Raw genomic sequence first — 16,671 nt, forward strand, 5'->3', positions numbered from 1 at the left:
ATTGACCATACCTTCGCTACACCCACAGTCAATCAGAGCGAGTATACAAATTAACCCAACAAAGATGGTGGTTAATTTGCATACACTGAGGGAGGGAGGAGTGAAGACTGAAGACAGCATAGAAGGAAGAGGGAGGGAAAGCAGAAAGCAAAGCGGCTGCGGGAGGGAAAGCACGGGGCAGTGGTGGCGGGAGGGAAGCCCGCCGGAAGCCCTGTTCTTGCAGGAATCTTCCTGCAATGGGCCTCTAGTAATAATAATAATAATAAATGTCAGGAGTACAGTCAAAGCCGGAGTGTCGGGTGAACTGTAATTAGCTATTAGGCTATGGCCACATGGTGGTGCCATTTTTGCTGATAAACAGAAATAGCCGCCATTGCTCAGCACTGTGTGCACACACGAGTGGCTATGAGACTAACGTGCTGTTGTCTCACACACTCTGTTATTGTAACTGAAAATATTTTCACATCCTACAACAGTATCTCTCAAGCCCTCACTAAGCAGTGGTTTAGTGATGGTGCAGAAAACACAGCCCCCAACAGTGACTTTGGAAGAGCGAGTTGTGATAAAACACTATGAAGAGGCCAAACATCCACTATGATGCACTGTGCTGTTAACTTAAGACCGAGTACTTAAAACACTTAGAAGGTAATGTAGGAAAAAATTAAAATATAGTAAAGGAAAAATATGGTACGATGCCGTACATTCATGCATCCCCCCAAACCATGCCCTTTACCTTTTTTCCTGAGAAAATTAGTCTTGAAGTATGCATTTACATCATGAATCTCTTCAGAAACATAGCTAACACACAATGTAGATGTCTTCTTAAAATACAATGTTCCCTACGTCTTTCATAAAAAGCTCCTCTTTCCATAGATAAACCCAAGCACAGAGCAAACAGTGTGGTGATTATGAGCAGGAGCCAGACTAGAAATGAGTCAGTTTCACAATTTTCTAGTTTTATGACTTGGGTAAGTTACTTACCTTCTCAGTGCATTAGTGTACTCAGCTGAAAAATGAGGATAATGGTACCGACCCCCACTACCTTCAAGGGTTGTTGTGAGGACCGAATAAGTCAATCTATGTAAGACACTTAAAACCCCACCCCACATTGAGTAAACACCAGGCAAGTGTTAGCCATTGTTGCAAATGTCATCATCACCACCTTCACCTTCCCATCAACCCTTGATGATACTTAGAAGAATGAATTTATTTCACTGGGTTAAAATAATAAGGTGCTCCTTTATGTAAATTTCTCACACTATATGCAATGGGATGAAGATATCAGTCCTTCTTTTGCTACTGTGGGAAAACTGTGAGAACCCTTCTTCATCACCGTCTGTGTCTCAGTGTACAGTAGAGCGGTGATATTTAGGGAGCCTTTTCTAGTGCAAGTACTGGGTAAGTGATCTGATTCTGAGTGGAGGCTGCTCAGACACTAAGGGAGAGAGCGGTGTGTGTTCATTTGCCAGTCCTACCTTCAGCCTGTCTTTGGGCAGAGCAACAATTCCTTGCTTGATGATTTCCAGGACCCGTTCCACCGAGAGCTCAGCTCCAGCCTGTAGCAACCTGGAGCTGAAGAAGGTGATCACCTGGAATGCAGAATGGAATTTTTTAGACAAGTAGATGTGGGAGACATATTTTCAGATGGTCTTTTCATATAGTGCCTTTCTCATATGGTCACCAAACTATCATAACTACACGTCTTACAGTGACCTGGCTTTTCTCACTAGCCCTCCTAACTGCACCCTCTCCATAGAGTTTGATGTCTGAGTCACAGTCAGCCCCTGAATGTTCAGGGCTCGCTATCCATTCTGCGAGTTAAGCAGGCTCCTGAATCTGCTCTTTCTTGTGCTGCCTCACCTTGCGTTTATATCTAAGTTGGAGAGCAGCACCTATCAGAAGGTAGAGAAAGAAAGCTAAAGCTTAAAACCTGTTAATACTGAGGCTTCACAGTAACTCAAAAAAAAAAAAAAAAAGAAAAAAAAGAAAAAGAAAAGCGAAATAAGAAAGAAATGTGAAGATAATGGCTAAAATGATGTTTTGGGCAGTCTTTATACATTTAATTTTCCCACAACACTCATCTCCTGATCACCAGGGATAATCAACAGTAAGCTATAATTACTTCTGCTCATGTCACAGCACAGCCTGAACTAAGCAGCGACATTCTGGACATAATACTGTCCCTTAATATTTGTCACAAAATACTAAAAGAATATCATATCTTAGCAACTCATTTTAGCACCACAGTGATAACCAATCAAGACATTGTAGATCTCTTGTTATTCAAGAACGTCACACTTGATTTAAGCTTGTTCGCCATTTGTGGGAACGCCATATTGGCAACTGAATGGACTAGTTTGGAGTTCAGTAAGGATGGCTGGATCTGGAAATACACAAAATCTAACTTGAATTTTACACTGAGCAGGGATAAAAATAGTTCTTGCCTTTACCATACTACACATCCATTATTGTTCACCGCCTCTGTTCTCTACTTATATTAAGCCTTGAAATTTCTTCTCTCGTTTGGTGTGGTAACCCTATTTTGTCCTGCTGCCTATTCAGCCAGATCATTTAATCTTATGAGTTAGGTGGGAGGCATGCGTCCCACTGGCTAATAGAAATTTGGCCACTTGAAAAACACTTGTCCAACTCCTTCTGCAGAACTTAAAAGTGCTCCAAGGTTAGTCACTCCTGTCTCAGATATTTAACATTGCTGAATGTCTTAATGAAAAATATCAACTCTCAACTCCCTGTCAGCTAAAAATAACAGCAGATTCATAGTGTCCTCTCCCAATACTTTTCAAGGTTAACTTCATGAAAAAAGAAATAGTAAAGACTTGCTTAAGCCAAAATTTCAGGGGCATTTAGGGGAGGGAAGGTAAAGTGCTGAAAGAAGCAAAAAGTAGAGATGTTATTTATATCTCTACTATGGCATTTTTTTCAAAACATGTAAAAAGAGTTTAAAATGTTTCTGAATAAATTTCAGAATAGTGTGCCCAGCACTATTTTGGATGGCAGTGTTCAACAAAAAGTTGTTGGAAAGCTTGCTCATGTGGAATCTCACTTAGGTTTATCCTAGTGAATGTTGAAAGCATAGAGTTTATAATGAGAAGACCTGGATTTAAGGTCTGTCTGAGTGACTTATTAGCGAAGTGACCTTGAGCCAACCTTTTTCCTTTCATGCGCTGCTTTGCTTCAATGGGATGGTTGAAGATTCAAATGAGATTGTGTATATGTAAATAACTCACAACGCAAATATGTAATCATTATCTAAGACAATGATTCTTAGGCTTGGATTTGTGTTAAAATCACCTGGAAACCCTCTCTCAGCACCTAAGTTTTCTTATCTGGGATAATGGTTAAATGTATTTTAGGATATTCATAATATAGATATTAAAATGTGAGATTTTCAAATAATTGATAATACATAAAATATTAATGATCTAAATGTTAAGTAATATATGTGTGTGTATGTATATATATATGTCTGTGCATATAAGATATACACACGGAATGCAACAATTGTTATAGCAGAATAGAGGGCAAATATAGTTAAAGAGATTCTAGTATAGTTTTTATCAAGGTTTGTTAAATGCCTCTACTTTAATACTTAAAAAAGAACCATGATAAATACCTCCATTTACACTTACCAGATCAATATTTTGCATTATATCTTGAAATGAAGGATGAGTTCGGAATTGCTCAAAGAGATCTCGTTTGTAAAGCAGTGCATACACCAAGTTCGGGTTGTGGTGAAGAGAAGTTGTCAGGCAGGAATTGATGATCTCTAACATCATTCGAATCACTTCCTCGATGACATTTAGGTCTTGTGCCTGATAAAGAAAGAAAACGCCCACACAGGTCAGTGTTTTACTCCTTGACACAGAATTAATCGGAATGAGAGCCATAAAACTTAAGAGCCATTATGAATACCTTTGTCAGGTTCTTTTCAATAAAAGCTCTATCCCAGCTCCCAATTTCTAGCAGGGAACCTGGCGCCAGTGTGCTGCCTCCCACGTGGCACCTTTGGTTGCCTCCCGCACACAGGGATCGAGCCGGCAACCGAGGTACATGCCCTTGAACATGCCCTTGACCAGAATCAAAGTGGAGATCCTTCAGTCTGCGGGTCAATGCTCTATCCACTGAACCAAACTCACTAGGGCTCAGATAGTTTTTAAAGAAGGTTGCTATTGGATTGTTTTCCATAAAGATGAAGTGAGGTAGCATTTGTAAAACCCTTAAAACAGTGTGTAACACATGGTAAGTACCACATGAGAGCTTTTTAAATATAAAAACAGATACATCAAAGTATTTTAAAGGATAAAAGTCATTTTAATTTTGGACATATTACAAAAAAGAACAAAAAGATAAAAATGCCTTTAGAAAGTTAATAAATTAATTCAATTATTATATCTACAAATAACTTAGAAATCACATTTCTTAGTCTTAAATATAAGCCTCCAAATTCCATTTCTATTAATTTACAAAACTGGTCCTTTAAAAAAAGCCAAAACAGGTCCGTCAGAGGACTGACTGTATAGGAAAATTGACTTACATTTATGGAATAACAAAGTTTTATAAAAAGACATGCTTTTAAAAACTATTTGTTTTCTCTGTACTGTTAAAACTAGCATTGTCATAAAGCAAATGTGATGGCTAACTGGTGGAACAGCAACATACATGCAGAATATTGCACATTTTTCAATCATGGTATTGTATTTTTAGAACACACAGCTTCCATTCCAGGAATGGATCCCAGGTCAAAGACGTTGTCCTCAAAAAAAAAAAACACCACAACAACAAATCCCAAACATCCCAAAACACACACACACACACACACACACACACACACACACACACACACTTCACCGCAGAAAATCTCAAAATGTAAAGACAAGGACCCTGAGAAAATGGTCCTGTTTTCCGTGGTTCTGTGGTTTTCGTACATGTTGGTAATGAACACCGAGCAAGCCCTGTGCTAAGTAGTGATTTCATGTCAAAGGGACAAGCTGGCAGTTGTGGGAGTACCTTACCCTGTCAACAGCACTCATGGTTGCCTCATTATATAAACTTCCTTTTCCCTTTTAAGAGGGAATTTATACAGTTAAATAGTTTCAAATCATTTATTTTTAGTTTCCTTAAGAGAAGCATATGTATCTTGTTTGTATTAGTTTTGGGGGGATTCCAAAAGAGTTGTCTAAATTTCCTGCATTTTTAGCAGAAAATAAAACCTTCAACAAAATTAATGGATGCTGCCCAAGTGGGGAAGCGGGGGAGGAAACGGACAGGCAGGCCTCTTTCTACCGTGAACGTGCAAATGGCCTTCGCATCCAGTCATTTGGTGATAGACCCTTGTTATCTTTATGTTGTTAATTCACTGGCACACACACTGGAAAGCTTTGTAACCACGCTATTTCTAGCCCGAACTGGATCTGTCCCAACATATCGAGCTTCTTATAGCAAGAACGAGCTTTCTATTACATGCAAAATCACAGCTGAAGAGTAAGGCCTGTGACCAGATGAGACAATGCATAGCCTTAATAATTCGGGGGGGGGGGGGGAAGGAGAGGGCCCCAGCAGACAGTTACGGCCCCGTCGTTCTTGGGTGGGAATGTAAAACGTGCTCTTTTTCTTCCTTCCGTGGACAGGGCGTGGATGTGGCCCCCAGCCCTAAACTAGAACCCTGGGAAGTCTGTTATTTAAAGCACCATTACTGGTGGCAGGAAGGCAAGATAATGGTGGTGCTAGGGGTCACTGGCTAACTTTACATGTGTTTCCATACTTGGAAAATAGCCAGAGAGCTCACAAAAGAGGAACGTTCTCATTGAAATCCAACCAAGTTGCAGCCCCCAACAGTCGTATCACCTTAGCAGGCACGCACTGGGCAGGCAGTGGGTGCAGACCAGTGCTTCTCCCTTCTCCCTCTCCCCAGGCCCCTCCGACAAGCAGAAGAGCGGAGGCATGCACCTGAGCCCCGAGGGTTCCAAAATTTAATATTTTGCCTTAAGAATTAGTGTTGACTTTCCCTGCTGGTAGCGCTCGCAAACATGGCGAACGTTCCTAAAACCCGCCGAACTTCCCGTAAGAAGGGTGGCAAGCATCATCCCCACAAAGTAACACGTGTAAGAAGGACAAGGATCCTCCATGTGCGCAGGGAGAGCAGCGTTATGACAGGAAGCAGAGTGGCCATGGTGGGCAGACTAAGCCGATTTTCCGATAAAAGGCTAAAACTACAAAGAAGATTGTGCTGAGGCTTGAATGCGTTGAGCCCAACTGCATATCTAAGGGAATGCTGGCTATTAAGAGATGCAAGCTGCCCTAGCCGGTTTGGCTCAGTGGATAGAGCATCGACCTACAGACAAAGGGTCCCGGGTTCGATTCCAGTCAAGGGCACGTACCTCGGTTGCAGACTCCTCCCCAGCCTGGGCCCAGGTCTGGGCACGTGCAGGAGGCAACCCATTGATGTGTCTCTCCCACATCGATGTTTCTCTCTGTCTCTCCCTCTCTCTTCCACTCTCTCCCTAAAAATCAATGGAAAAATATCCTTGGGTGAGGATTAACAGCAACAAAAATAAAATAAAATAAAATAAAATAAAATAAAATAAAATAAAAAGAGAGAGAGAGAAATGCAAGCATTTTGAACTGGGAGGAGATAAGCAGAGAAAGAGTCCAGTCATCCAGTTCTAAGCTTCATATTTTGTTTTATTACATGACAATAACATCTTGATATGTTAAAAAAAAGAATTAGTGATTTTCTTTCTCCTTCCAAATATATTAGTGTTTCATTATAAAAAGAAATGTCCTTTCACTCTATAGAAAAGTAATATCTGAATAAAATAATTCTCTAGGAGGATGTATCTTTAAAAAAAATTTGATAGTCTCCTGAGTGCCTCCCCTCATCCCAATCTGAGATACAAGACCCCAGTTCTAGTCCCAGCTCTGCCAATCACAAGCTACGTGAGCTTTGATAAGCCACTCAGCCAGAGTTGCAGTTTTTTTATTTGCAAAAACAAGTGCTTATGAGATTTTAAAAATTCCCTCCTACTTGTAACTCAGTGAACGTCGGCCCATGAGCCAAGAGGTCACAGTTCGATTCCTGGTCAAGGCACATGCCCGGGTTGTGGGCTCAATCCCCAGTGGGGGCCTGCAGGAGGCAGCTGATCAGTTTCTCTCTCTCATCAATGTTTCCACCTCTCTCTCTCTCTTCCTTTCCCTCTAGAATCAATAAGAATGTATTTTTAAAAAGTAAGTTGCTGTAACTAGGCTTAAAACACACACACATATGAGGCTAAGTCTGAAAATAATCATTCTCTAAACCAAGGGACCTGCTGGTTCTTCTATAACTCATTGTTTTCAATGTCTGTTAATGATTTTTTATACTGTTAATGTACAGACGGGAAATACTCTCTGTAGGCTTGTATGCCATCAGAGACCTAGGATGCTTGGCGTCCTTTTTTTCATTCTTTCCTGGGAAGAAAAGCCAGTGGTGCTAAGAACAGCAGTAAAGAGTCATGGACAGGGGAGCGCTAACCCTGAAATTTAAATTAAATAAACAAGGAAAAATGAGGTGGCTGCAAGTCAGTAGGGAGACGTCGTAGGTTGGGTCCTAGCCCAGTTCTGCCATGGACTGGACAAGTCACCTCTGGCCTCAGTGGGCACAAAGGTGCAGTGAAAGGCGCTCTGCGGGGAGGCTTTATAAGGGACCCAGATGACTTCTCCTTCGGATGTGGAGAGTGCAGTGCCTCTCCTGCCCTCACCAGCCAGAGAAGCCAGCTGGTTTAGTGAGCTGTAAGCCTTCCGAAAGCCATCAGGGACTGAGGATGCTGCTGCAAGGCAATCAGCGCAATGCAGTCCCACAGGGACGAGGCCCTAAGGGGAGAAGGAACACAAGCACTCCCTGGCTTCTGCAGAGCACAGGAGGAAGCGTGGTTTCCACAGACGGGGGGAAGAAGAAATCAGCTAAAGATTTCAATGAATTCTTTTTTTAAAGTACATTTTTATTGATTTCAGAGAGGAAGGCAGAGAGAGATGGAAACATCAACAATGAGAATCATTGATTGGCAGCCTCCTGCACACCCCCTACTGGGGATTGAGCCCACAACCCCAGCACATGCCCTAGAACCTGGGATTCTTCAGTCCACAAGCCGAACCTGGGATCCTTCAGTCCACAAGCCGACACTCTATCCACTAAACCAAACCGGCTAGGGCAGAATTCTTAAAGGCTACGTGGGGTCTGATGTGTCAGTCCAGAAAGGTGGAGCCGTAGCTACAGTGGAGTCTGCACTCACTGGAAAGCCCTTTTCTACCAGCCTCACCAGAGAACAGTAACTGAGGGTCAGGCGCAGTCCTGAGCATGGGAACAGGTACCAGCATATAAACAGAAGCAGCTCTTCCTCTGAATTTCACCTTGGAGTTACAACATCCTGCAAGGCAGACACTTCTCAAAAAAGCCTTTTTTTTTTTTTCCAAATATGTAAGAAATGTAACATTTGAAAAAGGGAACAAACACTTATTGTTTTTACTTGGAAATAATATTGCAAATATAATTGAGGGATGCTGAACCTCAATCTAGATACCAAAAACCATGTTCATGGATTCAAATCAGGAGCAATTATTCTGTATATTAAAGAATCCCTGGCTTTACAGAAAATTGGCCAGAGTGTAGAAGAGGAATTCTGTGGCACAGCAGTTAACAGCCCAGGCTCTGACCCTGATCCAGTCAAGGTCAATGGCAATGAGGGTGACTCAGTCTACTGCTACAACCTGACTGGCCTTTAAATCTTGTTCTACTATTTACTGCTTATGTGACCTTTGGAAAAATTCTAAACCTTCATTTCTTTATCCCCAAAATTGTTACAGCAGAGTGCAAACAAAATAATGTCTATATAAAACACCTACCCCAATGCCTAACATGCAGTAACAGCTCAAGAAATTGTTGCTCTTACTAGTAAAAGCAATAGTAATAATGAATGAAAGTTTCCTACTAGATATTTATGTATTTGGGAGGTATATTTATACTTACTCTACCAGGCACTAAAGTCAAACAATTATGTTTTCTGACTTGAATTTTTAGGTCTATTTAAAGAGAGGTGCTTCCATGACATTGAAATTTAAGTTTTAGAACAGGTGTGTGTATTACAATGAAATGCACTGAACTAATGGTGAATCTGAGCTCTTTAAGAACGTATATGTTATTGTTACACTAAAATAGCTCATCTCCTTAGGAAATACGATGTTAAAAAGTATTCCAAGTCTAATGCTGAAATATCCGTGACCTTTGACTAGAGACAGTTGATTTGAAACCCACTGCATCATAATCATATTCCACCAAATAACCAAAAGTTGTATTTATGGTTGCTTAATGACTGGGACCAATGCCTACATTTTGTCCAAACAACTGCCATTGCTCATGATTCAGTCAAGGTCAATGGCAATGAGGGTGACTCAGTCTGCTGCTACAATTAGAGCAAGGGAACACTTGAAGAAGTTGCCATGGAAACTGTCTATCGCCTAGCAATGACGATTCAAAAATTTTGAGAGGCAATCCTGTATTAAATTTGCAATTTATTTCTTGTGGCAGAAACTAATTTTAAAATCAGTTTGAAGGTCCTTAAAGTAATGAAGAATGCTTATTACAGAACGAGTTACTAAATGAGACATCTTCAGTCTAAATGTCATTGAACTTATATTTTCAAAAGCTTCGAATGCACCCAAAGACATATAAATAACCCAATTTTTATCTTGCTATTGTTTGTGATACAGGGTTATAAAATAAAAATGTTTCATTCATTATCATCTATTTAAAAATTATTTTTATAGATTTCAGAGAGGAAGGGAAAGGGAGAGAGAGAGAAACATCAATGATGGGAGAGAATCACTAATAGGCTGCCTCCTGTACGTCCCCTACTGGGAATTAAGCCCACAACTTCGGCATTTGCCATGACCAAGAACTGAACCGTAACTTCCTAGTTCATAGGTTGATGCTCAACCACTGAGCCACACTGGCTGTGCTATCATCTATTTCTGTATTTCTATCATATGAAATCAGTTTTGGGGACTGGAACGTAGCATGTGTAACATTATAAAGGTCTGACTTAAAATGACTCACCTTAGGATCATAGTTTAGCAACCAATGAAGTCATGAGTTGGGGCTGCCTGTCAATTTTACTGTTTTTTGGGGGTAAGAAAAAGATGCCTAATTTTATTTTGTGGATTTTCCTGAACAAAAGTTTGTAGAAACAACTATCAATATGTAAAAGATAAAATGTAATGTAGCATGAATAAAATTCTTCTTTTAAAGGCAAAACGTTGATATTAACATAGAAATACAGAAAAAACGCTATTAAAAGAATCTCTTCAAAATCTAGTTGGCAAGAAGCACTATGATCCCCGCCTTTTGTTTCTCCTATTGCATTCTTTATTCTGCTTGTATCAATTTGGGAATAAGGAAAAGATTTTGTTACAAGAGCGATATGAAAAACAATCAAAACACATTTAGGCATACATTGTAATAAGAAAACTTTCAAGCTAGTATAAATGGCAACAAAGCTAAAATTCACTTGGTAGCCTTTTCATAAAAGTGATAGTACAAGGAAGCACTATAATGAAGATGCAGCTTTTCTACAATCTGTAGACAAGTGACAGTTCTCTTTGGTCAGCTGTCCTGTAAGTCACAGGCAGTTTTGGTTTTTCTTCAGTGAAAGGAAATTCATGGTTTCCTTAAGGTCCAAAGTCAGAGCTGTTGTGAGACATTCACCAGCTCACGTGGTACGTGTGAATCACAGACATGAGGTGCGCCAGAAAGATCGCACTGGGCGTCAGGTGAACAAAAATTCTCAAATACCCAACGAACAACAAATGGCAGTATAAAATCAACTTCAGAATGTACAGTCATCCCTCAGTATCCACAAGGGATTGGTTCCAGGATCCCTCCAACCCAGGATACCAAATCTGGGGGTGCTCACTCCTTCATATAAAATGATGATGTATTTGCATATAACCCACACACATCCTTCCATACACTTTAAGTTATCTCTAGATTACTTACAATTCCTAATAAAATGTGAATGCTACGCAAATACACTGTAGTTGTTATACTGTATTGTTTAGGGAATAATGACAAGGGAAGAAGTCTGTACGTGTTAAGTACAAACAAAGCCAACCATTGCAGGCCCAACTACATAGCACCCATCAACAACGTTAACTCCGCCCCCCTAAATATTCCCACCTGAGGCTGGCTGTGGCCGTGGGTGTGAAACCCGTGCATATGGAGGGCCAGCTGTAGTTGTTTTCTTAATAAAAACGCCTCTCCAAGCAAATTTTTTAGAAAGCAGTTTTCTTTCCCTTGTATGTGTGTGATTTATATTTAGGAAGCATGTTGTGACATTATTTGAACTAATTTACTGGTTATTATTCAGCAGTCATTGTTAACTCTAACTCTTTGGTATGCCAACAAGCCAAATAAAAGGATGATTATAACTTTCTTAATGACTTCAACTTTATGTCAATTAAAATTTGAATAAATTGGATGAGGAAGCAGACATGTTGAGAAAAAAATACAAAAACTGAAAGACAGAGAAACTAAAAATGCATTAACTGTGCAAACAAAAAATAGCTACAAAATGCCTTTTACAAAAGGTCTCAGAACAGTTGCTCTCTGAATACTCCATACACCTCCTAAGAGCTTTGGGAACAGCAAAAATACAAACACCCACCCAGTATTCTGTGCTCCCTGTAATTTAGGGGCCGTGGTAGGTCTGGTTCAATGTACTCCAAGGAGCTGGGTAAGTTTTTTTGTGTGTGTTTTTTTAAGTCCTTCAGGTTACCAGGCTAATTGATGCATTTAATCCTCCCAACAGCTACCATTAGCCAACATGACACCCCAGATGAAATTTGTCCTGTCCAATACTGAATGACGGTGTTGTGAAAAGCACGGGATTAAAGCAGTGACCAATGGACAAAGGCCCTGTATGGGTGAGGTTCAGAGTCCAATTGTGGGAAATGCTGTGAAGGCAAAGGAAAGGGAGAACAAGGAGGATAAGTAAATGCAGTGCAGACCGAGACCCGGATAAAGCAGCAGGAAGTAGCCTGCTGAAGACAACACATTACAATGCTTTTAAGGGTTTCGGTGTCATTAGAGAATTCCAATTAAATAAGGAAAAATATCAGAAGAAGAAAATGCCCAATTGTGGAATACATAATTTATTAGCAGTTTTAGCCAATCTCTCTTGAACTACCAAAAATCAGACTATGCTTAATAGCGTGAGGGTGCTATTTACTTTACAGGCTAAGACTTGGAGGATAATATATTAAACTAATTTTTGAAGATGATCCCAAATATTTATTGTACATAATGTTTCCTGTTCTTATTTTTCTTTTTTCTAAACTTTAGTCTTAATTTTATCAAAGAAACAAATGAGTATACAGGCAGTCCTCGGGTTACGTCGGACTCGACGTACGTCGTTTCGTGGTTACATCGCCATCTCCCATTTATTTATTTTTTAAAAAAAGTTCCGTCATTTCGACGCACGTGCATATGTGCTTTATGCTTTTTATTGTTTATTTACCACAAGTAAAGGTCAGGAATTGTTATCTTTCTTTTAAATTTTTTTTACTTTTTCACTTCATTACTGCTGTGTATGTGCTCCATGTGAGTGACGTAGGTGCTTATGTAGGTGGGTTCTGACTTATGGGAAAATCACGTTACATCACCATAGGAGCGGATCTCCCACATAACCCGAGGACCTACTGTAATTTAAAAGTCAAGAATACTACTAGATTTAAAACAAAAAAGAGCAGTCCTCAGGACCAATCTTTTCTCTCCCCCAGCTACCACTCTCCAGAGGCAAGTATTGTTAACCATTTTAGCTACTTCCTCCTGCATCTGTCTTCTTGTTTTGAAATAATGTGTGCTGGTATTTTTTAATTTTTAACTTTCAACTATCTATTGACTTCTCAAAAACTGAGACTTTTCCTCTTCTAAATTAATTTTAGAATCAGCTTAAATTCTCCTAAATTTACTATATTGTGAAAGTACCCATTTTTTAAACCACTATATGAAGCAGACAATTAAAAAGAAATATATCTCTAAAGCTAAAATGCTAAGAGAAATGAAGCCAAGATTTAACCGGGAACCTGAGAGTAAGATCATGATTCAAATCTGAAGACAGTACTTTAAGACAATGGCAGTTAACCAAATCCTCTTGTATCTGAACACCTTCTCTGCAAAAATGCAGGAGAGCATGTAATAATTTCTCACACTTTGTTACTAGAGTAAAATCTGAGACTATATGAGCTGGAGCGTTTTCCAGAGCACCTTCTGAATTCAGTTAGGCCTCTCTTAACTGTCCCCCATAGCCATTCCCTTTGACTGACACATTTACTTTGTACCTCTCAGAATATGACGGCCCTAGGTGGTTGTTTTATTCCTTTTCTTTTTCTCTTTTGTTTTCTTTCCTTTCTTTACAGGAGTCTGGCATTCCCAATAGGCACAGCCGTGATCCTGCTGGCTTTCTCTCTTGCTCCTGTGTTATTACATTTAATTTGTGTGCTTTTATAACTTTGTACTTACGCCCACAGGCTTTTGAACAATGGGTACCCATTCAATAAATCCAAGAAATAAATGACTTGGTGATTGTAAGTACTTTGAACTCAATGGACAGAAGGATCTACATAAGTAATATAATAATGAGGACAGTAGGATGAAAAATTGAAAAGAAAAAACACACACAATCTAAAGCTTTTACAAAAGGCCAGTGTGCGCGCACACACACACAACCACACACACACACACACACACATGCACGCACGCACACGCACGCACACACATTGCCATCCTTTGTTACACAGCACTCATGCTCCTCTTTTGTACTCAGTTCTCAAAACCTCTTCCTCTATTTTTTGAGGAAAATGACAAACATGCTAAAATACATTTACATGCTTTCAAGGAGTATTTCCTTTGAACCATGGATGGAATGGTGAGTTCAAAGCTTATTATATAATGTAAGAGACACTTACATATATCATATAATCTAATGGAAATAATTCCAGTGCTATGACAGGCCATTTGGAGCTTCCTATTACTTGAGTTTATGAATACACTTTGACTTTACTACTATACACTTGGTTTACTAAGCATGACTTGATTTAAAATCTGAGAGACATACAGATTTCAAGAAAATTAATCAGAATATTTAGCTACTTGAGGTTTATTATTACAAATGATTAATTAAGGTACCGATATAAAACTTGCATTTTAAACAAGCTTCACTCATTAGTCTACACAAGAACTTCATCAAGCTGGGGATGCTACGAAGCAGGAACAGGGGCACAGACATACTCAAAAGTAAGAAAGGCTAAATAGAAGATTGAGAATCACTAATTTTATACTTTCTTTCCTAAACTTCAATTTAAAAAATCGAATCCCTGAAAGAATCGTTACATGATTAATCAGCTGTCAGTTTATACTATTCAAAAAACTTCCCATTTTACATGCATCGATGCCACCGCTGTTTGGCCAAAACTGGCGGATAGGTTTTAATCCTCATTGCATCCTCAATTTTCAACCCAAGCTGTTTTAGCATTTTTTCCTCTTTAAGGCATGCCCATCTGACACCATGCACTTGGGGTATCCCCAACTCCCCTGTTACAGCATGTCCTCTTCTACCCAACTTCTCCGAGCTCTGGACTAATTCTTCTCTTCCTCTCATGCCACTTTCTCATCATGCTCTCATCGAGTATCTTATTCAGGTTGACGACACTGACCTACATTTCCATTTCCAGTACTGCTCTGAGTTCCAAGCCATTGTCATCTCTCACCAGGTTGGATTAATTGGCTGCTCAGTCTCAACTCTTATCTCTTTCAATCACTTCTCCATAATACTTTTTCAAAGGTACATCTGTTGTTCAAAACCCTTCAATAACTATATGCCAAACTTTATAAATAACATCCCAAATCCTTACAATGAATAGCCCACCAGGCCTGGCATAGCCTGACACTGACCTATGCCTCCAATCTCATTTAATGCTACTCTTTCCAATACATTTGGCCTGGTTTCAGTTGGAGGAATAAGCAGAGCTCTGTCCTGCCTCAGGGCATTTGCTGTTTAAAACACTCAATCCCTACTCTTCCTCTGGCTGACTCTTATTGACCTGCCAGGTCTCAGATAAATACCACTTTCTCAGAGAGCAAATATCTCATCTCCCTACACCCCAAATCTAAATGAGAATGCTCACAATTCTCCTGCATTAAGTCACAGTTATTTTCCCTAGATGTATTTATAATTTTGTATTTATTTGCTTGCTAAAGGATTTTTTCCCTCTAATGACTCTGAAGTGAGGCAGAGTCCATGTCTGTTCATTCATCACTGTATGCTCAATGCTTGCAGCAAACATGACATGAATAAAATCATGTATTTTGAATGGATGATACCCTCCTTGAATTTCTGCTGTTTCACTTTTGTATCTACTCCATTTAATTTTATTTAAAATCTAATAATAAGTAATTAATAAGAGGACTGTTGTGCTTATTTTCAGATATGGAAATTGAAACTAAAAAAGAATAAGTAGTCACTTCCATTATATTTCCGGGATAGTTCTAGAGCACTTCTGTTAGAGGCAGACCTCATTTCTGGAATTAAATCTCTTGTACTTCGTCTATTTGCATCTGATACCTAACAAATCCTTTAGGCATAGGATTTTCATGTTACTGGGCATCACTATTCCAATGACCTTTAATTTCCCACATCACCAACAACAGAGCACTCCATCATTCCTCTCAATAGAAAGGCGATAAGGCTCCATTTATAAACAAAGGAGAGGTATATGATGAACTTTCAAAAGTTGAGAGAAAGATGCAATTAATAGTATGTTCTAAAGCCCACAATTAACTCAGAAATAGATTATTCTTATGTTCAGGTAAATTCTGCCCAGGAAGAATACATGAAAAAGCTTGTCTTCCCCTCCATTACTGAGTAATGATAACTATATTTGAATGAATATAACCACCCTATATAACAAAGAGCCAATATGCAAATGGTCGTCTGGCCCCTGCGCCCTCACAGGGGACCTGAGGCCGCACCCCCAGCCCCGGACCAGGGGACCTGAGGCCGCACCCCCAGGCCCGGACCAGGGGACCTGAGACTCTTCCCTGTCCAGGCACTGAGGTGGGGGACCTGAGGCCGCATTCTCCGCCCTGGTGCCAGGCCAGGGGACCTGAGGCTGTGCCCCCCGCCCTGCGAGGCTTGACGGGGGTGGGGCCGGCTGGGTCTGGGTCTCGCACGATTTCGAAGCGCGCATGGGGGGGCGGGGACTTGATTCTGGGTCCCACAGCGCTCCCCAGACTCTGACAGCAGGAAGATTTTCATATACATTTTACTAATTTTCTTTCATCTCTGACACTTCTATTATAGAGAAAGGGCAAATAGCAATATTAAAATATTTCCTCTAATTAATTCCCTTTTAATGTACACGAATTTCGTGCACTGGGCCACTAGTGATATGATAATATCCATCATTTAGTGAAAACTTACTATGATCAAGGCGTTAGCTAAGAAAGTTATATGTATAATCACTAATATTAAATTCAACTCTACAGAGTAGATATCTTCATTTGATGGGTAACCGAAGCTCAGAGAGCTACAATAACTTCTCTAAGGTCACTAACTTAAGTAT

General features: G+C 39.9%; 1 protein-coding gene across 3 annotated transcripts in view; it reads right to left on the minus strand.

Moving 5' to 3' along the window:
• DYM (dymeclin) overlaps positions 1-16,671 on the minus strand; it is a 241,845-nt gene that overhangs the window by 36,758 nt on the left and 188,416 nt on the right. For all 3 annotated transcript variants that reach the window (XR_008557825.1, XM_008148270.3, XM_054724507.1), the window contains 2 exons: positions 3,651-3,833; positions 1,476-1,589 (listed from right to left, as the gene is read on the minus strand). Coding sequence is in view for 2 of the 3 variants with exons in the window: in XM_008148270.3 (XP_008146492.1) it covers positions 1,476-1,589; positions 3,651-3,833 (297 nt within the window). In the remaining variant the exon portion in view is untranslated. The remainder of the gene's footprint in view (positions 1-1,475; positions 1,590-3,650; positions 3,834-16,671) is intronic.

The sequence above is a fragment of the Eptesicus fuscus genome, chromosome 12 (genome assembly GCF_027574615.1).
Source record: "Eptesicus fuscus isolate TK198812 chromosome 12, DD_ASM_mEF_20220401, whole genome shotgun sequence".
Lineage (NCBI taxonomy): Eukaryota > Metazoa > Chordata > Mammalia > Chiroptera > Vespertilionidae > Eptesicus > Eptesicus fuscus.